This window comes from Hippichthys cyanospilos, chromosome 12 (assembly GCF_059441005.1).
Source record: "Hippichthys cyanospilos isolate Australia breed blue-spotted pipefish chromosome 12, RoL_Hcya_1.0, whole genome shotgun sequence".
Lineage (NCBI taxonomy): Eukaryota > Metazoa > Chordata > Actinopteri > Syngnathiformes > Syngnathidae > Hippichthys > Hippichthys cyanospilos.
Window position 1 is genome coordinate 5,053,116 of NC_142380.1, and position 21,226 is coordinate 5,074,341.

General features: G+C 41.9%; 1 protein-coding gene and 1 long non-coding RNA gene across 3 annotated transcripts in view; one reads left to right on the forward strand and one right to left on the reverse strand.

The window, feature by feature from the left end:
* adcy8 (adenylate cyclase 8 (brain)) overlaps window positions 1-20,926 on the forward strand; it is a 35,649-nt gene extending 14,723 nt beyond the window's left edge. The window contains exons 2-18 of one of the 2 annotated variants that reach the window (XM_088428715.1): window positions 5,579-5,728; window positions 6,997-7,127; window positions 8,092-8,203; window positions 8,282-8,409; window positions 8,805-8,963; window positions 9,126-9,396; window positions 11,928-12,125; window positions 13,558-13,658; window positions 14,810-15,011; window positions 15,088-15,177; window positions 15,991-16,163; window positions 17,259-17,337; window positions 17,587-17,745; window positions 18,456-18,602; window positions 18,675-18,767; window positions 18,851-18,965; window positions 19,892-20,926. In XM_088428715.1, the coding sequence (XP_088284841.1) occupies window positions 5,579-5,728; window positions 6,997-7,127; window positions 8,092-8,203; window positions 8,282-8,409; window positions 8,805-8,963; window positions 9,126-9,396; window positions 11,928-12,125; window positions 13,558-13,658; window positions 14,810-15,011; window positions 15,088-15,177; window positions 15,991-16,163; window positions 17,259-17,337; window positions 17,587-17,745; window positions 18,456-18,602; window positions 18,675-18,767; window positions 18,851-18,965; window positions 19,892-20,388 (2,805 nt within the window). In that variant the 3' untranslated portion in view covers window positions 20,389-20,926. The remainder of the gene's footprint in view (window positions 1-5,578; window positions 5,729-6,996; window positions 7,128-8,091; window positions 8,204-8,281; window positions 8,410-8,804; window positions 8,964-9,125; window positions 9,397-11,927; window positions 12,126-13,557; window positions 13,659-14,809; window positions 15,012-15,087; window positions 15,178-15,990; window positions 16,164-17,258; window positions 17,338-17,586; window positions 17,746-18,455; window positions 18,603-18,674; window positions 18,768-18,850; window positions 18,966-19,891) is intronic. The other variant, XM_088428716.1, reaches the window with a different exon arrangement.
* On the reverse strand, window positions 1,820-6,055 carry LOC148414497 (uncharacterized). Its single transcript, XR_015867372.1, has 3 exons — window positions 5,846-6,055; window positions 5,570-5,704; window positions 1,820-2,208 (listed from the first exon to the last, which is right to left on the reverse strand). It is a non-coding gene; the product is annotated as an uncharacterized LOC148414497 (long non-coding RNA).
* Window positions 20,927-21,226: the final 300 nt, after the last annotated feature.

Below are 21,226 nucleotides of genomic sequence, written 5' to 3' on the forward strand. Positions count from 1 at the left end.
AATTATGATGTCCATCATTTTCAAAAAACGCCATCCTACAAATGGGGACAATAAAACAAGTCTCCTCCCTACTTTGGCTGCCGACCATGCACCAGTTTATACACATACACACACACACATATATATATATATATATATATATGTATTTACATGGCGATCTAGAACATTTAATAAACAACAAACTGGAAGGAAGACAATTAGGTTCTTTTCTCGTGAGGAGAATGAATAGGAAGCTCATCGTTTATTCATTTATTATTCGGGTTTGCCCAAGGTGCTGAAGCCATTGCTGGTCTAAAAAGGTTGGAGGAGACATCTGGCTATCTTCTTCCTTAGGAACATCAAGAGTGACCTTGTTCTTCGGATCATGGCGCCTGTCTCTTTTTTACAGCTGTTTGAGATGTGTCAATTCCTCTTTTCGTCTACTAATCTACCAATCTAAATATAGCATCATAAATTGTTGCTTTTTATCATTGTTTTTAATGTAACCAAACAAGTTTTTAGACACACACATATCTAAAAATGCTTGCGTTGGTGTACGAGGATGAAAAAAAATATTTTTCACAGGTGGTAACATATATTCAAAGGACATTATTTTTCCAAAATGTCATAAAGTTAGCACTTATCCAACAAATATTAACGTCCATCCCAGAAATGCCCCGAAACATCGACCTGTCTTTTGCAATTTGACTCAGTCAAACTTGGAAAGGCTTCCCAAGTAGAAATTGTGTTTGTCCAAAAGGATCCTCCTCATAGCCTTGCTGGCGGCCATCTTTGCGATGTGGAGTGCGGGCTGGCTTAGTGCCTTAGCCGGTCAAAGGTCAACAACAAACATCAGCCGGTCCAAGCAGGCCATGTTTGCCAGGCTAAGCTGCACAAATCCTTGCATGTACGAACTTGTCATAGGAAGAAGATGAAGGAAAGATGCCAAAAGTCCCCATCAGATTGCGTTTTGTCTCACCATTTTTGTCTCATCACTTGGCCATTTTGTAGTGCTGGTGGAATGCTTAACGAGTGTAAACAGTTGGTGACATAGTGTCGCGATTTTCTAAAAGGGGTACGAGTACCCCTGGGCATTCATGAAGGCACTTCAGGGGGTACATGAGATTTTAACAGTGTTTCTGCAGGTATGACCAAATTGAATTGAATGCGTTTTAAAGGTGTGACAGAACAGTACGGTTTTCTTTTCAAATTAAGAGTAAATTCATTGGAACATGAAGCAAGGGTTTTTTTTTTGTTAAGTTTTGTCGTTGTCATTTCTGGCAGGCAAGTCAGAAATAAAAGGGATTAAAGTTACACAATTTATAAATAAAATACACTGAGAAAAAGCATTACAAATGTTGTTACAAGGTTTATTAAATCTTGACTCTGATAGCGTAGCACTCTTTTTTCATGTGACGTAATTGCAATCGAATGAGAATTTTCAGGGTTTTTTGTTTTTTTTTTAGTTTCAGCAAGCACTTTGATGCACTTTTACTTTTTTCTGTTTTAGACTAAGCTATAACCCGTATAAACGCTGTACAAAAGAATTAACATTTGTTGAAAGTTGATTTATATTGCTTTTTTTTTAAAGGGATACAGGTTATACAGGTTTTATAGATAATCTTATTTATAGTCAGCGTGGGGGGGGGCACGGAAAGTTTTGTCTTTGCACCGTAATTATAAAAGGGTGTGCACATTTTTGCAACCGCATTATCTTGAGTATTTTTACTTTCCCCTTCAAAAAGAGACAGATTATAGGTCACATTAATACTTTTAGTCCTTTATTTTAGCCTTTTTTTTTAGATCACTAAAACGAACATTTGAACAGGGGTGTGTAAACTTTTATCTCTACCCTAAAAAATATTCCACTCCAAAAAAATTTCTTCGTATTGATTGAGGAGTATTGGATGAATCTAGTAGGCCCGCTCTTTAACGATTACCCTCCAAAAATATCGTTCTCATGTCTCAATTTCTTTTGTATTTGCGTCCTTCTTCGCCAAGCTTTGCGTGGCGCCCAGCGCCCAGCGAATCCGCCCCCCGCGGCTCCAAAACAAACGCTTAGCATCTTAAGCATGCGCTCGCTCACGTGAGCCTGAGTCATTATCTGCGGGCTTTCGTTTCCAAAGTGTCCCCCACTTTGAAGACGATCGCGGATGACATGAGGATTGTTGCTTGCTTGCGTGTCACTGCCGCCAATGTCTGAGGACTCATGCGTGTGCGTGTGTGTCGCTGTTGCCATGGAGATGTGGTCCGGGTCAGTCCGGATCATCCAGATGATGTTTGATGAAAACATACAGTAAGAAAGAAGATACAGTGTGGGGGTTAGTGAATAGGCCCTGATGTGAATAGTGGAAATTCAGCGGCGATATACAGTGCCCCCCCCCCCCGTGTTACGAGATGAATCCGTTGGTTGGGCTCGTAAGGCGAATTCGGCGCAATCCAAACCTATGTTAAATAGCTAATGCGTTTAGAACCCCAGGTAAAAACATTAAAATTATACATACATATTAAAAATTGGTACCAAAATTGTATAGTAAGTGCCACGTATAAATAATATACATGTATACAATCAGAAAACATCATAAAAAAAATATAGAAAGGATTCCCTTGTTATGCCCGTATTCCCGAGTAAGGGTAGCGTACTTCGTATTTCTTGATTATCTCCAGCTTTGTTTCTTTATAAATCATCTTCTTACTTCTCTTTTGAACATCACGAGCAATCTTGGGACCCATGGCCAACTCTTTCAACTTTGAATTAAGCTGTAAAATGCGCAATAAATACGCTTGTGTAACCACTCACAATCGAACAAAGCTTTACCGCTCTGCCATTTTGAAACAGCAACAGAAAGTGAGGCCGACCAATAGCAGACCACCATCTCCATGAGGAGATGCCGACCAATAGCAGACCAGAATTGTAGTGACGCGCAACTGAAAATAAGTGTGATTACTTAGAAACGCCAGTAGATGGAGAAGAAACAACACAAATGCAGCCAAGCCCCTAGGGTCATGACAGTTGTTTTGGTCGCAAAACCAGGAAAATACCATAAAGAGGGGATGAAAAAACCCACGTCACAACATGAAAATAACGTAAGTCAGGGACGCTGTAAAAAGGGGGTCCATTGTATTTCAAAAGCTCACGCCTAACTTTGCGCGCAACATTATTACTATTTGAGAAGCACTGGGTTAGTGTGACCCATAATATAACAGGATGATTAATCAGGCTCTGGTATTTTATCTGTTAAATGCCAGAATTGGCATCAGCTTGAAAAAATCCATTTCAGTTGGATATTGCAAGAAGTTATTGCTAGGAGGGAAAAAAAACCCGAATCAATTAAGATTGGCTGTAAATAACTCTGACTTATTTGCTTATCTGGAACATGTGTGTGCGCTTGTGTCTATTGTTAACTTTTTTTCCGCGCAACATGTTCCCTCCCCTAATGAGTTCTCGTTAAAAGCATCCACCTGGGTGGCGTTAGCCGGGCGCCAAACAAAACGCCGTCGCTTGTGAGCTTTTTAATTTGTGTCTCGACGGGAGGAAAGAGGCGGGGGAGGGGGGGGGGGGGGGGGGGGGCTGGCCTTGGGGACCTGGACCTTTAGGGCCACAGCCAAGAAATTGAATCAGTGCTGATGGCGTCCTGGGAGAGATTGGCAATAACACAGAGTGGCACGCCGTAATGCGCCCACGGGGTGCGCACACATTTGTGCGTGTGCGCGTTTTTGCGAGCTAACAGCCAGACGCCTCTTGTGAGCCAACATGGGCGTCCTGGACGACCTTTGGCATAAAAACTAGAAAAAGACCTGCCCGCACTTGTCCACCATGCTAATTACCCTCGGGAGTGTGTGTACGCGCTTGTGCGCGTATGTGTGTGTTTGTTACAGTGGCTGTTTGTATTGTGTTACATCATCCCTGCCCTCAAACAGCGGAGGGATGGAGGAGGTTGGGTCATGTGACCTGCCGGCCATCGCGTCGGCCGTGTTGAACAAACAACCTAAAGACTTGAAAGGGAAAAGTAAACGTTTGGCATTTAGTCGGGTCCGGTGTCAAGTCAAGTGTTCTGTTTTGCTTACGTGGCCTTTTGAACCGTTTGAGACCGTGTCAAAATTAGGAGTGTAAAAAAACAAAAAACACTTCGCTTGTTTATGTTTATTTTTCTGTCTGGTCTGACTATGAAGGATGAAAAATAGCAATAAAAATAGCAAGATAAATCTGCAATACATATGGCTATGACTGAAGATGTGGAAGATGTAGGTTTTTTTGTTTTAAATAAATAAAATTGCTATTCTGATTTAAAAGGAGCAAAAATTGTGAATAGTGGTGTGAACTTGCAATTTTGTGAGATATTTCAATGTTTAAAAAATCCTAGGTTCCAACTTTTACAGAAAGAATTTTTTTTTTATTTTTTTTATTTTTAGTACTTTGATAATCAGCAATTCCGTAATTTCCCAAATATGAGATGAATAAATTAAGAGTGCGTCCTATACACAGATGCCTCCTATATTTGGGGAATTGTTTTAATACATAAAATTGCTGGGTCAGGCTGTCAGTTTTCAATATTTTTAGAATCAGTTATTGATTAATCGATTAATAGAATCACACAAATTTTCATTTGGCAATAAAGTGTACTTGCATAACATTTTTTTTTCCGATTTCTCTTTATTAACTGATACGTTTTAATTGGTAGTGTTTTGGGGAAAAAAAGCAACTAATTGGATATGGTGGTGACTTGGTGTTGGTTCTTGCTGTTTTCTGTGAAATTCGCTATTTTGAAGAATGAAATACAGAATAAAACTGAATACCACGCTGCAGAAGTTTGTTGACATTTTTCTCAAAATGGCTGAGTTCAAAATTTGTAGGAAAAAAAACGAGATTTAGACTTCAGGTTTCAGACACATTGTCACATTGTTTCACAAATTAAAACAAATATGTAAATATGTAAATATGTAAATTACTTAATAACTTACTTAACTTTTTTTTTTTTTTTTTTACTGTTTTCGAGTTTTGGTCTCAAAATGCAATACAAATTGTATCTTACCAATGAGCGCCAAAAAACGAGCTTCTTGTGAAAAGACACGACGGGTAATTCTTCACGACTTGACACATTTTTTTTCCTAACCCTAACACAACCAAATTAAGACAGCAAAACGGACAGCAAACGGAGCGCTAAGCAGCTAGCTTCTGGAGAAGTATCTGAAGGCGAGCGATTGGCAGGAAGATCAAAGGCGTGTTTGGAAAGATTTCGCCGAGGACGGGGATCTGATCTACGGATTTACGGCTTCCCAGACAACTGTTTTGATCTGACAGCCAACACAGAAAAAAAAAAAGTGGTTGAAGGCTCTTTTTGACAATAGACTAGAAAGAACAGGAATTTGTTTTGTGGAATCCGGGTTGCTTATCGCTACTACTAGCGATATTTAATAAATAACATGTAAACCTGGAATTACCTCACAGAAAATCTACAAGGAAATTGTCATTTTATTCTTTTATTGTCTTGACCTGACCGCAAAAGCTGCAAGATTTGACCGCAAATAACTAACAAAACAAGCTTTATTTTCAGCAATGCTAACCACGCTAAGCTACTTTGTTGCCGACCTGTCTCAGGTGGCGGCCCAGGTGGTTCTGTTCATGTGCATGAACACGGCCGGGATCTTCATCAGCTACCTATCGGACCGTGCCCAACGTCAGGCCTTCCTGGAAACGCGACGCTGCATCGAGGCCAGGTTGCGTCTGGAGACAGAGAACCAGAGACAGGTGAGGTCCTTGTAGACGTGTCAGGCATATTGGTTTTCCGTTATTGGCAAAAGTTCAAACACACAGTAAATAAATACATATTAAAAAAATATATATATATAATGCATACACACACACATATGGGTGCGGCACACTATCTCTCCGCCTGATACGATGCGACGTGCCGACAAGTTTGACGTGAGTAGCGATTGATGGATTTGTGTTGACAGCACGCAATGTTTGCGACGCTGCCACTAATGAGCCTGCTGACGGGAGACAAACACGGACGGCGCATCGATCCGCCGTCTCACATATACACACGCCCAAATACACACGCGCTGGGCTGAGTGAGTGGCTTTTGTTTACGCAGTGAAGCGGGTGAGGCACAGAAAGCTTTTCTAGCATCTTGCTTCCTGGAAGCCTTGGGGCGTGAGAAGCTCGGCCATGGCTGAAATGGAAAGAGGGGGCGCAGCTCTATCAACAGCCAATCACAGATCAGAGGTTGGGGCATGTTTATGGAGGACTCCACGGTCCTTCAATCACTTTCAGATCCAGATCTGAAAAGTGAACTTTAAACGTTCAACATCCACATCCAATTTTGTGAAATATCTTAAAAGTTTCCATCCACTTATTTGGTTACTTATTTAATACCGGACATATTTTTATTTTTTCCACTGTATTTGTTTAAATGTGGTTGAAGGTGGCTCTAAAAATAGTTGGTACTAATATAATTATGTGTTTAAGTCATCAATAACTAAAAATTAGGTACTATAGTAATTGATTACTTGAGGTAATCAAGTACTAAACTAATCAATTACTTTGTATTAGTACTATAGTAAAAAAAATAAATCAATTACTCCAGTACTTAATTACCTGATTTAGATTCAGTTGGAAAACTAGATTTTAGAGTTCAAATCCAGATCTGTCCTGATCCACTTTCATCGCGGTTATAGAATGGACCCAGCAGTTTTTACCCACTTTAATGTCTAGATATAGCAGAGGAGAAAACTGAATTAAAACGTTGAAGTCCTGATCCACGTTTTTGTAAACTGCGCTTACAATAAGTCAACTCCAGTTAGATCCTGATCCAGTTTGGTGGTAACATGAACACGAGCATCTGGCATGGTGGTGAATTCATTTTAACAGTTCCCCTCTAAAGATGAAAGATGAAATGTCTAGATCTAAGGTGGTCACAAACCGGACCTTAAAAGTCAGATCCGGATTCAGTATGAGCCTAATTTTGGGGAACGTATTTGACAAGCTGCCCATTGTGGCCTTTGCGTCCCCAGGAGCGTCTGGTTCTGTCCGTCCTACCTCGCTTCGTGGTCCTGGAAATGATCAACGACATGAGCAACGTGGAGGACGAGCACCTTCAGCATCAGTTCCATCGGATTTACATCCACCGCTATGAGAATGTCAGGTCAGACTCAGCGAGCGCTAAAGGGCCTGTCTCACTGGCCGAGACATCTGATCAGTCCAGGTGTCCGCGCAACCTATTTGAGTCCATTTGGAGACTTCGGAAAGTCTCCGGCAGGTCTTAAAGACCTCATGGAGACATTTCCCAAGTCACAGACATAATTAATCTCATAGACCGACTGGAGACCTGAAAAATTCATCAGGTTTAGTGGATTGAAGTATACCATAGCAAGTCTTGTCCCATTTGTGGACAGAAGTAGAGACCACAACCTTTACGACACCGGCTAAAGACTTCGGAAACTCACGTGGTCTACAAGCTCAAGCGCGGTTGAGTAGACATCCATCATGAAGTAACAGAGAAGTCCCTGCGATAACGCCACAGTCTCCATGAACTCCAGCAGGTCTCGGAGATGTCACAGACACCCCATGGAGACATTTACCCAGTCACAAGCATAATTAATCTTAGCGATGTCTCGGAGACCTGCTGGAGACAAGAAACAGTCACATGGTCTAGTCACTAGACCATTGTGGTCTCTAATTATGTCTGTGACTTAGGAAATGTCTCTGTGAGGTCTTTAAGACCTGCTGGAGACTTTCTGAAGTTTGTTAGATGCAGCAACAAGGACAAAAAGCTTTTCCTGCAACATCTCTTTAGTCTCCTTGGTCTCTTCGAAGTCTTGTTCCATCTGTTGACACAACTAGTATCCGTGAAATCGCTGGGATCTAGCGGAGTCTCCAAAATGTCTCTTTAAAAAGGGAACCTCACAATTTATTGCGACTCCCCGGCAATCATGAAATTCAGCAGAGACTTGAGTGGCCATCAGGTCTCCAGGCCAATGAGACGAGCCCTTAACCAGCGCCACCAGTTAACCGCCGTTGCGCTCGTGTTGTCGTTGAGACTTAATGTTGAATAGTCAAGATGGTCTCCCAGCTCAACCCCCAAAGTGACGCCTCCGTGTTTTATCCAGCATTCTTTTCGCAGACGTCAAAGGCTTCACAAATCTTTCCACGACGCTGTCGGCTCAGGAGCTGGTGCGCATGTTGAACGAGCTTTTCGCGCGCTTCGACCGCCTGGCACATGTGAGGACAGCTTCTGCGTGTGTGCACGTGCGCGGGTTGTTTGTGGGCAAGGCTGAGGTGGTCCCGCTGTGCTCGCAGGAGCATCACTGCCTGCGCATCAAGATCCTGGGAGACTGCTACTACTGCGTGTCGGGCCTTCCCGAGCCGCGGCAGGACCACGCTCATTGCTGCGTGGAGATGGGCCTCAGCATGATCAAAACCATCAGGTGACCACTGAAGCGCCAAGGGTTGACTCTTCGCACGGAACTCCAATGGCAAATTTCAGTTGAACACCAGTTGAATTTTACATCACATGAAAAGCACTGAAAGAAGGTCCTGGGGACCTGAAATTTCACACAGATGGTGACAACATATCAAAGTTCAGAATGGCACCCCACTTAGTGCGCCATCTATTGGCTAGAATACTGTGAGAAAGATGTGTAAGATGACGACCCAAAATGGTCAAAATACCACACAAGGGTAAAGGAAACACTACCAAGGGCATACAATGGCAAACAATGGATCAGTCCCCAGTCAATATCGAGCACATGTAAACATGGATAGGACTGGTGCTTGTCGCCGTTCATCATTTTTGTTTTCTACCTTTTTGTCTTTTTGTCAGATACGTGCGCTCGCGTACCAAACACGACATCGACATGCGTATCGGGATCCATTCGGGCTCGGTGCTGTGCGGCGTGCTGGGCCTCAGGAAGTGGCAGTTCGACGTCTGGTCCTGGGACGTCGACATCGCCAACAAGCTGGAGTCAGGAGGCATACCGGGGTAAGCATGCGCCACTAAGTATTCCGTGTATTTGATTGTGTGTATTTGTATTTGATTTGGTTCATTGAAGAGAGCAGGAGTTGTTCGAGATTCTCTCCAGAGCATTATAAAGTTAGATCATCAACAAATTTGATAACACACGTCCATCCTTGATTCCCGCAGGCGCATCCACATCTCCAAAGCGGCCCTGGACTGCCTGAACGGCGACTACGAGGTGGAGGCGGGCCACGGCAAGGACCGCAACGACTTCCTGCGCCGCCACAACATTGAGACGTACCTGATCAAGCAGCCCGAAGACAGCCTGCTGGCGCTGCCAGAGGACATCATGAAGGAAGCGGCCGGCGCCGCCGACCGCCGCGCCAGCGCCGCCACCTTCAACGAGGCGTCCTGGAGCCCCGAGCTGCCCTTCGACAACATCGTGGGAAAGCAGAACGTGAGTGAGCCCGCCGTCGAACTCGTCCGCCGCCTCCGGGGGGCGCCGGAGCTCGTCACCGGGGAACGTTGGCATGCTTTCTTTTTGTCTCACCTGTGCTGGAAGATGCTGTTGCCGTGGCAACGCGTGCGTGAGGATGGTTGTTCTTGTTTGTCCTCATTTCTTGCGGCGAGCTTCTTGTCATCATGGCCACACTTGCTGTGTGCGCAAGTGTGTGTGTCAGCTGTTTCAAGCTGTCGTTCTTTTTTGTCATTTTTATATCAAAACACATCCACACAAATACGTTAGATTTTCAAAGAAACTTAAAACATAAAAAAAGACATACAGTACTAGAAGCATGCTGCTGCACGTATGATGGTGAAATTTTAGATTTTCGTTTTTTTTCTGCTTTTATTCCTCGTTGCACACAGAAAAACAACGAAACAAAACCCCCAGGTCGTAATCTTGTTTTGTTTTGTTTTCCTCTATGAATTTGTCATTCCTCCGTGAAACCCCACTACGACAAAACACAAAACTTTCGCGGCATCGTATAATGAGCGGAACTTTAGAAAATAAAAACAATAAAACAGAAGTAAAACAAGCTAAGAACTTCAAAAAACACAGCCGTTCTAGTCGTTTCTGTTCATTAATACGGACGTAGACTCAACTAGAAAATGTGCTTCAAAAACCACAAGTACACCATACACTTCTTTTAGCCATTGGTCCGTTTACAAACCTTCTATAGGCTTTACGATAATGCGTCAAACATCTAAAATGTTGAAAACCACTTGCTAACTTTCATGTTACAAGTGTAAGAACTTCACATCGCCAACCGGTGAATCGGCGCGGCTCCTTCACAGACGCCATTTGATGTCACGCGTTTGTATTTCTTGAAAAAAAAAGTGCCCCCCTACCCACACGCACCCCACAATGGCGGCCGGCTTCTGCGCGCGCATATGAAAGGGTCCTCACAGGAGTTCTGAAGCGTCTTTCATGTTCCCGCTCTCACGTTACTCTCTCTACCTTGTCTTCCTGCGTCACCTACTCTCTCGAGATTCTATTACTCTCCGAATGGGAAAAGACAGAGAAGCTAAATGCTAAGCTAACCGAAGATTGAGCTGGCTGGCGCATTTTACACGGAGATAAATTGCTTGGGTGATCCGAGTCCACAAATCAATTAAATCAAACTATTTTCCTGGCAATAATATGATTGATGCAATAATTCATTTGTATCCATCATATTTGGTGCCATTTTGCCACTTCCTGTCAAGTACTGACCAACAGGTGAGCTGTGATTGGTCATCACTTGACACTTACCTTTAACCCTTGTGCAGTATTTTGTCACAATTCTTTGATCTTTACATCAAATGAATTTCACTTCTTAGAGAAAGCACCAAAAAAGGGCACTAGGAAGCTGAAATTTCACCCAGATGGTGACAACATTTCAAAGTTCAAAATGACATGACTACTTAGTTATCTGACTACCAGGTGGGTGTCATCCCTTGACTAAAATACTGCAAGAATGAAGTGGAAAAATGTCACAAAAATGATCACAATACCGCACAAGGGTTAAACCAGTGTAAACCAATTAGATTTTGCAAAGGAAAAAGAAAAGATTTTTCACCCCCTCAATTGCCAAGGCGACCATAAATAAGATTATTATCTATGAAAAAAATTAAGTATACTCAAATCTGTGTTCTTTTTATCATCGACAAAAGGAAAAATCAATATAAACCAAACTAATTACTTTTTTAAAGCATCTATGCAGGTTACAGGACAGTCTAAAACTGAAAAAAAAAAAACACAGTGCATAAACTCTTTCAGTGCCAAGCGTTATTGGAAAAGGAAACCTCTAGAGTGCCAAGTATATTTAGCATTTTCACTCATCTTTCAAGGCCGACAGAATATAGAATAACATATGAAAACATATGAAAGATTGATTTCCATTGGTTATTTAAAATTGCATGTAAGTAATCTCTGTCCAGGTAATCCAATGGTCACAGTTATCGCTATCTCGACCATGGCGCTGAAAGAGTGAAAGTGCCTGAAAAAATACAAATAAAGATCCCAAGCTGTATTTTATTGCAATTACACTTTGCATGGCAAAAACAAATTTGAGAAACTGTTTTATTAGCCATCATGTGATTAAACCCCACCCCCCAAATAAAAGGCGGTAGCGCGAATGATCTCCCATATTGTCACAACAAATGAGCTTGAACATAAACAGTGCACCCTATCATTTCTTTTGACCACTTTTGCTGTTTTGCTCTTTTTCTTTGTGCTGTTTCTCCATTTCCTCTTGGCGCCCTGTTGCGTGTCTGCGAGTGTGTAATTGTTTGTGCGTGTGTGAGCACGGACAGGACATCAGCAGGTTTGCTCTTCCTTCTTCTCTTGTTTGTCTCTTGTGTTTTTTTTTTTATTTTGGGTGTGTTTGCGCTGATGCGAGTGTGGTGGTAACAAGGAGCGGGAGGGAGGAGGAGGAGGAGGGGGGGGGGGGGGGGGCGTGTAGCGAGCATCAGGTTCATTCTATGTGCATGTGCTTTCCCCCCTAGACTCTGGCCGCCCTAACGAGAAATTCGATAAATCTGCTTCCAAACCATCTCGCACAAGCTTTGCATGTCCACTCCGGTCCGGAGGAAATTAACAAGCGAATAGAGAGCGCCATCGACTTACGGAGTGGCGATAAGTTGAGGAGAGAGCATATCAAACCGTTCTCGCTGATGTTTAAAGACTCCGGCCTGGAACACAAGGTAGCTGGGCCTCGGAGACGCTGATTGCTTTTTTTTTTCTTCTTTTTTTCCTTCTTCCCTTCTTTTTGGTCCTTTTCTTTCTTTTCCTCCTACCGCATAAAAGAAGGCAACATGAGTAAAACTGCTCATTGTTTTCCTGACACTTTACCAAAGGGAGTTTTTTTCCAAAACTTGTAAAAACGGCTCGCTCGTTGGCCAAGTCATCATTTGCAAGGGCGTTCAAATGTATTTGTGAATAGGTTTGAATGTACTTGTAAGCAATACCGCATCACACCCCATCGTGCTCTCCAGACATAAAATAAAAGATAATCACAACGTTTACTTACCTTTCAAACGTATTGGTATATTCGCAAATACAGTGGCATTATGGGAAAAAAAATGCTGTTTAGCCTACAAGTACGTTTGAACGTTCAACAAACTTCTTTCCAATTTGCTTTTTGAATCCAACAAACATCTGCGCCTCTTGTCCCGCCCCCTCCTTTATTTTTTTCTTTCTTCCTTTCTTTTGTGTTCAGTGTGCAGTGATTTGCTGGCGGCCTCCTCATTTTTTTTTCTTCTTTTGTTGATTTTTCATTTCTTTCGCCAGAAGTGTGAGCAAACGATTTCCCAGCATCCTCGGAGAAAGGCGGCACCGAGCCAGGGCGGCCGGCGGGTTCTCGTGCACTTTGACCCCACCCCTTCAATTGCTCACTAAGATATTCAGAGGATCTAAAAAATAAGAGTGACACGCCCCAACCAGGAATGATTATGGTATTTTTTTAATTTTGGGGGGAAAAAAATCTAAATTTTAAAAAAACTATTCACTATATTAAATTTAACTGCTACTTGACTCTCTAGTTTACTAACTAAAATTAACCTGGATAGCTTTTTTAACCACTTTATAAAACCTACTGCATTACTCACTATATCAAACCCTCCATAAAACGTCTCACTCATTCACCATGTTTCCATTATATAAATTTTGTTCAATCTTGTTAATTCACAGTCGAACTTTGCTAATTTACTCGCGGTAGCTACAATTTCAAAACTAGCTGCAAACTTAGCCTACTAACCTCACTACTAGTTTACTCAACATTGAAAAAACAGCCGCGAGTTTATTCACAATTTTCCTCTTACTTTAATGTTGACTAACAATTCCCTGCTCGGTTTTAACGTAACAGTTAGCCTAGTTGTGAGCATTAGCATCTGTTGGGACTCTGCTAACAGCTAGTGGCTAGCAGCTAGCAGCTAACATGTAGCCTCAATCCCGCCTGCCGCTCCCGTCTCTCTCTCTCTCTCGCGCTCTTTCTCTCTCTTGTGCCGCTTGTAGCGTGGTATGCTAACGTGCTAATGTAGCGTGGTGTTATTGTTGTTGTTCTGGTGGGCCTGGCTGGGTTTTCCGTCTCACCCTCACTTGTCCCCTCTCTCTATTTTATCTTCCTTGGCGCTCAAGTACTCGCAGATGAGAGATGAAGTTTTCAAGTCCAACCTGGTTTGCGCCTTCATCGTGCTGCTCTTCATCACCACCATACAAAGTCTGCTGCCCTCCGCCAGGTGAAATTCTATGTTATTGAGGTGGACAAAAAGAATACTCAGTTGTTGCTCATGTAATACTGTAAGCAAAATAACAAACTTCATCATCGCAGAACTAGCTACTAGTTTACCAACTATATGAATTCTGGACGTTTACGCAATATATTAAACCTTGCTTACTTAATTTTATTTACGGTAGAAAACACATCCATGACTGTACTTTCTATATCAAGTCTTGCTACTAATTTACTTACTAAATCAAATTAGGTTGTGTACTCATTTCACTAGATCAACTGAAGTCAATTGTTATATTCAAAGCTAAAAAAATAGCTTTAATCTCTATATAGTTTAGCGAGTATCCACAATAAATAATCTAGCTGTAAGATTACTCTTTGTATTAACTCATTGAGACATTATTTTGTTTTTTAAGAGTCCAGACATTCAATCCCAGGTATTTATTTACCGTATTTTCCGAACTGTAAGCCGCACTGGGATATAAACCACAGCAGAAAAAAAGATAAATCAATAATATAATATATAAAAAAAGATAAATAAATAATATAAAATGTCATTGATAAGCCACACTGGACTATAAGACGCATGGCTCAAAACATGAGAAAAAAATATATACTGTATTTTCTTTTTCTTTTTTTTTTTTTCAAATTCTTGACTCAAAGAGTGTCTAAGGAGTGTCTGGTACTTATTAAAAGTAATTATTTTAGATAGTATACTTCAAGTTCTTTAGTCGGTTAATTACTACGATAATCAATTACTTTATCGACTTTAGTACCTAAAGTATATACTTCTATTCTACCTGAAGTAATTGCTTTAGTACTTGAGCACCTAAAGTACTTTATACTTTAGTTACTTTACTGATTGCCTAAAGTAATTTATCGCTACAGTACTGTAATACTGAAAGTAAATATTTAATTTTCTTTCAGCACCTCGAGATTATTTTAATACTTAATCCCTGTATTGCTTAATTCACCAGCAATCTTTAAACCATCCATTAGCTAAACAACTTAGCCAAAAAACCACCAAAAAAGAAAAGACGATACCGAGTCAACCAGTTTCTCACTTTAGTTGATTTATTACAGTTTAAAAAAAAAAAAGCCTTGCCAGTGAGTTTAATGGCCTTATGTTGACTTAGCGTATGGCTATATGGTGCGCAGGATAGTGCCGATGGTGGCGCAGTTGTCGGTCCTGATCCTGCTTCACTCGTGCCTGGTCCTGGCGACCACGGCCGAGGACTACAAGTGTTTGCCGCTGGTCCTGCGCCAGGCCTGCTGCTGGATTAACGAGACGTACACCGCGCGCAACGTGGTCATCTTCCTCTCCATCTTCATCAACTTCCTGGCGGCCATGATCAACATGGTGAGTGGCCGCCGACGCTAGCCCCGCCCGCCCTCCCAATTTCAGGGTTCAAATCTGTCGATCGTCCGCTCGCCAGCTGTGGTGCGACTTGCACGAGTCGGCCGCCTTGAGGAACGACACCTTCGACCGCTCGCACGCCGTCGCCGACATTTGTTACTACCCGGAGGTACGTGCGCCCGTGTATCGTGGCCATCGTCGTCATAACCCATCATGTCAACAACACAATGATGCCATCATTCAATCACAATTATGCCTTGGTAATAAATGCCAGCTACTTGTAACTCTATGACACAATAATCTCCTCAAGCCATCATTGTACTTTTTCAGTGCCAAGCATTATCTAAAAAGATAAGAGCTGTGGTTCTCAAATGGGGGTACTCCAGATTTTAAATTGAACAAACATGCCAAGATCTTTTTAAAAATAATTATTGAATTAATTGTTTCAGGAAAATATAGTATACTATAAAATAATAACTTTATACAACAAATGTGATGTTCAGTAGTTTATTCAATTTCATTATTGTAAAAAGCCAGATTCTCCCCCATACTTGGACTTGTCATGTGCCTCCTCTCGTTACCTGTCAACTTAATTATCTCTTTTTGCGAACATATCTCGACTATGATCCCAAAAGAAGACACTATAAATTGAATATTTTTTGTGCACAAATATTTATTTACAATTATTTCTTTTTGAGAACAGGTCTAACACTTTATGTTGATTATTTTGCTTTATGTTTTGTTTATCCCTTATATTTATACATACATAGGTCTAACAGGTCTAACACTTTATATTGATTATGTTTTTGTGGTAAAATATTTATTAATAATTAATTTATTTGTAATAACAGATTGTTACCACTACTCATTTTTAAGCAAGTGACAAGACAGTGGCGTTCAATGTGGGCTCGCTATGTGGCAAGCATCAGCTCCTTAATGACTGTTATTCTTGTGCTCTGTGTGTGTGTGTGTGTGTGTGCAGTACTTTGTGTTCACGGGCGTGTTGGCCATGGTGACGTGCGCCGTCTTCCTGCGCCTCAACTCGCTTCTCAAATTGGCCGTGCTGCTGCTGATGGTGGCCGTCTACTCGCTGCTCACCGAAGCCTTCTACGCGGCGCTCTTCCTGCGTTACGACGCCGCACACAGAAAGACGGAGTGAGCAAACTTTCACGTTTAGATTTTAAGCAATTTTAGTTCATTTATGTTGATTTTGTTTTAATTGGCTTTTTTGCCATTTTTTTCTGATTTACATTAGATTTTTTTCTCTTGCAAAATTATATATATATTAATTATTATATATATATATTATATATATATATATATATTATATATATATATATATATATATATATATATATATATATATATATATATATATATATATATGTATATATGTTATATATATATCTATATATGTATATGTATATATGTATATATATATATATATATGTATATATATATGTATATATATATATATATATATATATATATATATATATATATATATTTTAATTTTAAATTGATTTTTTCTAACACAAACATCTGTATTCCAATTTGTAAGTTTTTTTTGTGTGTCTTTTTTTTTTCATTCAAAAATTCATTCTTCCAATTGTATTGGTTTTTCCCCGAAATATTAGAGTTCTGATTTCTAATGGATTTTTTTTCACAAAAAATTATGCCTCATTTCTAATCAATTAATATAATAGATTAATTGATTTTTTTTTAACAATTTTGCTTACCCTTTTTTTACCCCCCAAAAAATTACCTGACTTGACAGATAAGTGAATAACATTTTTCCCAACAAAAATCAGACAAAAAAATTGTATCCAGTTTTTATTTATTTATTTTCCAGACAAAAAAGATTCCTAATTTCGACGTTTTCAATTTTGCTGCACTTCTCCTGCATCGGTTCTTTTGTAATCCGGTGTTATGCCTACACATCAAATTTTGAACCATGAAGACACAAAAAAGTCACAAAAGAAACCAAAATTGAATTAAAGATATTCTTTTGCATGGCGATTTCTATATATTGTAAAACTTAGGTTGTCCATGTTGCCCTTTCTTGGAGTTGCCAGTTTGATGTTGCACGCTGCTGCTAGCACATTAGCTGACCTTTACCTTGACAACCGGTCAATGTTGCACCAGTTTCCATGGCAACAATCAGCTTGACCCGCACGAAAGAAAAGAATCTCTACCGAGCTTGGAAAATAACTGTGATGATGTTGATGATGATGAGGATGATGGTTTTAGGAACTTCCTGGGCACCAAGGAGACGTCGCTGCTACTCATGGCCATGTTCCTCCTGGCTGTCTTCTACCACGGGCAGCAGGTTCGAACCCCTCGCCCCCAACCTACACGCAAGCGCACATTAGCTCTCGCACGCACTCGCACTCACTTTGTTACACGTAACTTTTGACCTTTCCGATTTTTCCACAATCTCTAAATTGCCAACGCCGCCTGCGCTTTCGTCAACTCGCTCCTCTCTGTCGGTAGCCGTGTCATGTTGTCAGTGCTTCCAACTGGAAAAAAAAAAGGTTTCAAGTTGACCAAGCGTGTTGTTTATCCATTTGGGCTGCAGCTGGAGTACACGGCGCGATTGGACTTCCTGTGGCGTGTTCAGGCCAAAGAGGAAATCAACGAGATGAAGGAACTGCGAGAACACAACGAGAACATGCTGAGGAACATCCTGCCCAGCCACGTGGCCCGCCACTTCCTGGAGAAGGACCGCGACAACGAGGTCAGCGTCCGCTTACGAACTCCCAGTGTCCCCTCATCCCAAGTTGCGCACATCACAAATGACTGCTTTGTACGCTCTTTGTCGGGTTCATATAGAGCAGACAGCCTTATTGGTCAACTTTTCAAATTTGGACTATGGCAAGAACCAATCGCTATCTAAAGAATCACTAACTAAAGAAAAACAAATCGTCGTTTTTACTTGAAGAAAATGAATGAGAAGGTGTGTCCACACTTTTGGCCTGTACTGTACTTTGGCTGGTGACCAGTCCTCTTTTCGTCTATATGTGGCCTGAAGAAAGAAAGGAATGAGTGCGAGAGGAATGAATTAGAGTGGGTGGAAGAAAGGAAGGAAGGGAAGAAGGAAAGAAAAAGAAAGAATGACAAGGGAAAGAAAGGAAATAGAGAAAGAAAGAAGAAGGAAAGAATGAAAAACAGAAAGAAAGATAATAGGAAAGAAAAGGAAAATAAAGAATGATAAGAAAAGCGAGGGAGGACAGAAAAATGAAAGATGAGAGAAAAGAAAAAGCACAAAAGATGGAAAGCGAGAGAAAAAAAATGAAAGAAAAATCGAAAGAACGAATAAAAGAAGGCACACGGAAGAGTTCTGATTATGGGGAGTTGGGCTTTACACGACTGCCCCCTAGTGGCAAACGTAGGTTATCGCAGCTCGAGAAAAGCCAATCGAGCGCTCGTTTTCTCTGCCGTCCGCAGGAATTGTACTCGCAGTCGTACGACTCGGTGGGCGTGATGTTCGCCTCCATTCCGGGCTTCGCCGACTTCTACTCGCAGACAGAGATGAACAACCAGGGAGTGGAGTGTCTGCGGCTGCTCAACGAGATCATCGCCGATTTTGACGAGGTCGCGCCCTCGCCGTCTTCTCGTCCGCTTGTGCGCGCGATGTGTTGACCCTGCGTGTGCGCGTGCGTCCAGTTATTGGGAGAAGAACGCTTCCAGGACATCGAGAAGATCAAAACCATCGGCAGCACGTACATGGCCGTGTCGGGCTTGTCTCCCGAGAAGCAGGTGAGCCTATGACGTCACGGCCAGCCGGATTTGCCGTAGCTGAATGTGATTGGCTGACGCCTTTGGATCTCGCGTGTCAACAGCAGTGCGAAGACAAATGGGGACATTTGTGCGCGCTGGCGGACTTCGCCATCGCTCTCAACGAAAGCATCCGAGAAATCAACAAGCACTCCTTCAACAACTTTGAACTGCGAATAGGTGGGCTATTTATTCATTTGACACCACTTTTGAGGTTAAATCCGAAAAAGAAATAAATAGCTTTTTGGACTTATTTGTTTAACCAAAACCTTTATTTAACCTCAAATTTGTGTTTTTTTTTTTTTTTTTTTTTTAAAGGGCTTAAAAATGACCCAAAAAACACTTGTGTCATTTGATCTAACTTTTTATTGCAAAACAACCCCAAAATTATTTTGGGTTATTTTGGTTATTTTGCAAAAGGCACCAAAAATTGAGGTTTTTTTTTTTTTTGTTCATTTGACTTTTTGGGTACTGGGACGCAATGAATGTCCTTAAAAGTTTATTTAAGCCAAAAATGGTTTAAATGTTTTTTTTTTTAGTTAAATCAATATTCCAAACATGTTTTATGAAATAAATAATTACCTAGTTTTCATCTGTTTTATGCACCAACATCCTAATTTTTGTGTTGTGTTGTACCCTATTAATTTGACCCAACTTTTTGGGTTATTATTTTAACCCCAATAATAATCCAATTATGTTTTTGTTTTTTGTTTTTTACAATAAGAGAATGAAAACACAATTTTCAGTTGTTTTGTGGATTATTAATTAGATAATATATTCCAAACCTGATTTGCTAAAAACCAACATTTGTTTTTTGCACAACAACGCGACTTTTGGCTTGTGTCTCACGCTATTAATTTGACCAATTTTTTGGGTTTCATTATTTTAACCTCAATAAATCAATAATCCAATTATGTTTTTCTACAATAAGAGAACACAAACTCAATTTTCAGTTGTTTTGTGGATTATTCATTCGAGCCAAATTTTGGGTTAAATGAATATTCCAAATCTGTTTTGCCTAAAAAAGAAAAGTCTGGACTCTCCGTGGAGATTCTGGACTAGCGGCCCACTTGTTTTTTCCCTGTTCTCCCGGCGCGTCCGTCCAGGCATGGCCCAGGGCTCGGTGGTGGCGGGCGTCATCGGCGCCAAGAAGCCGCAGTACGACATCTGGGGCAAGACGGTGAACCTGGCGAGCCGCATGGACAGCACGGGCGTGAGCGGCAAGATCCAGGTCCCCGAGGAGACCTCGGCCGTCCTCAGGGAGCGCGGCTTCGCCTTGGAGTACCGCGGCGAGATCTACGTCAAAGGCATCAGCGAGCAGGAGGGCAAAATCCGCACCCACTTCCTGTCGGGCCGCGTGCTGCCCAACCCGCTCATCATGCAGCCGCGCAAGATGACCGGCCAGTACTCGCTGGCCGCCGTGGTGCTGGGACTGGTCCAGTCGCTCAACCGGCAGAAGCAGAAGCAGATCCTCAACGACAACAACAACTCGGCCATCATGAAGGCGCACCACCATCACCACTACAACCGCAGGACGCTGCTGGCCAACGACGGGGGCGCCGCCCACCACGCCGACGCCCCCGACAAGCCGGACGCGTCCTGAGACCGAACTCGGACCGTCGGCCGAAGGATTTGGGAAACGTTCTCGACTGGAAACTTTCCCTGGGAATTCGCAGGAAAGGTAGCGTATTTTGGAGGTCGGTGGTCCCATTCGGGCTCCGCCTCCGGCCTTTCGGTCCGCGGCCGGCGGGTTAGCGAGTTAGCTCGACTGAAGACTCCACTGGGCCAATGCCAGCGTGATCGTCGGTAGATTTGTTTCCATGAATTCCCGTGGAAAGTTGACAAGTCTGAAAATTCCCGTAATTATGCAATCCTAGGGGGAACCCGCAGCCGGAACCGCCGGACCCTCACGAACGTTGTCGCTGCAGCGCGTGGAACGGGACCCGCTTGCCATGTGTCCAAGTGTCTTTTTTTTTTTTCCTCCTCAGCGTCCCGACGCCATTCCTGTCATTTGTCACTTTCTCTTTGTACGTGACCTTTAACCCCTCCGGACTTTGCCCCTCCCTCTCCAGCCGCCGTCCATCTTTCTTTTTTCTATTTCTTTTATATGCGACCGCTCAATTAAAATGTTTAATTTTTTATACCGCCGCCTTCTGCTGTCTTCTTTCCTGTTTTCTGGCAGCTTTCTTTCCTTTAAAAAAAGGTAGCAAGGAAGGATGAAAGGAAAGATAGAAGGAATAGAGTGAGGAAGAGACAGAAGGGGGATGGAAAGAAGGAAGCAACAAAATAGGAAGGGAGCAAGGGATGGATGGAAGGAGAAAGGAAGGGCAGATAAAGGACTGAAAGAAGGAAGGAAAGGGAAAACTGAAAAAAAAAATCCTTCAGGACTCAGAGAAAGAAGGATGGAAGGAAAAAGGAAGGACTGATTGAAAGCAAAAGGA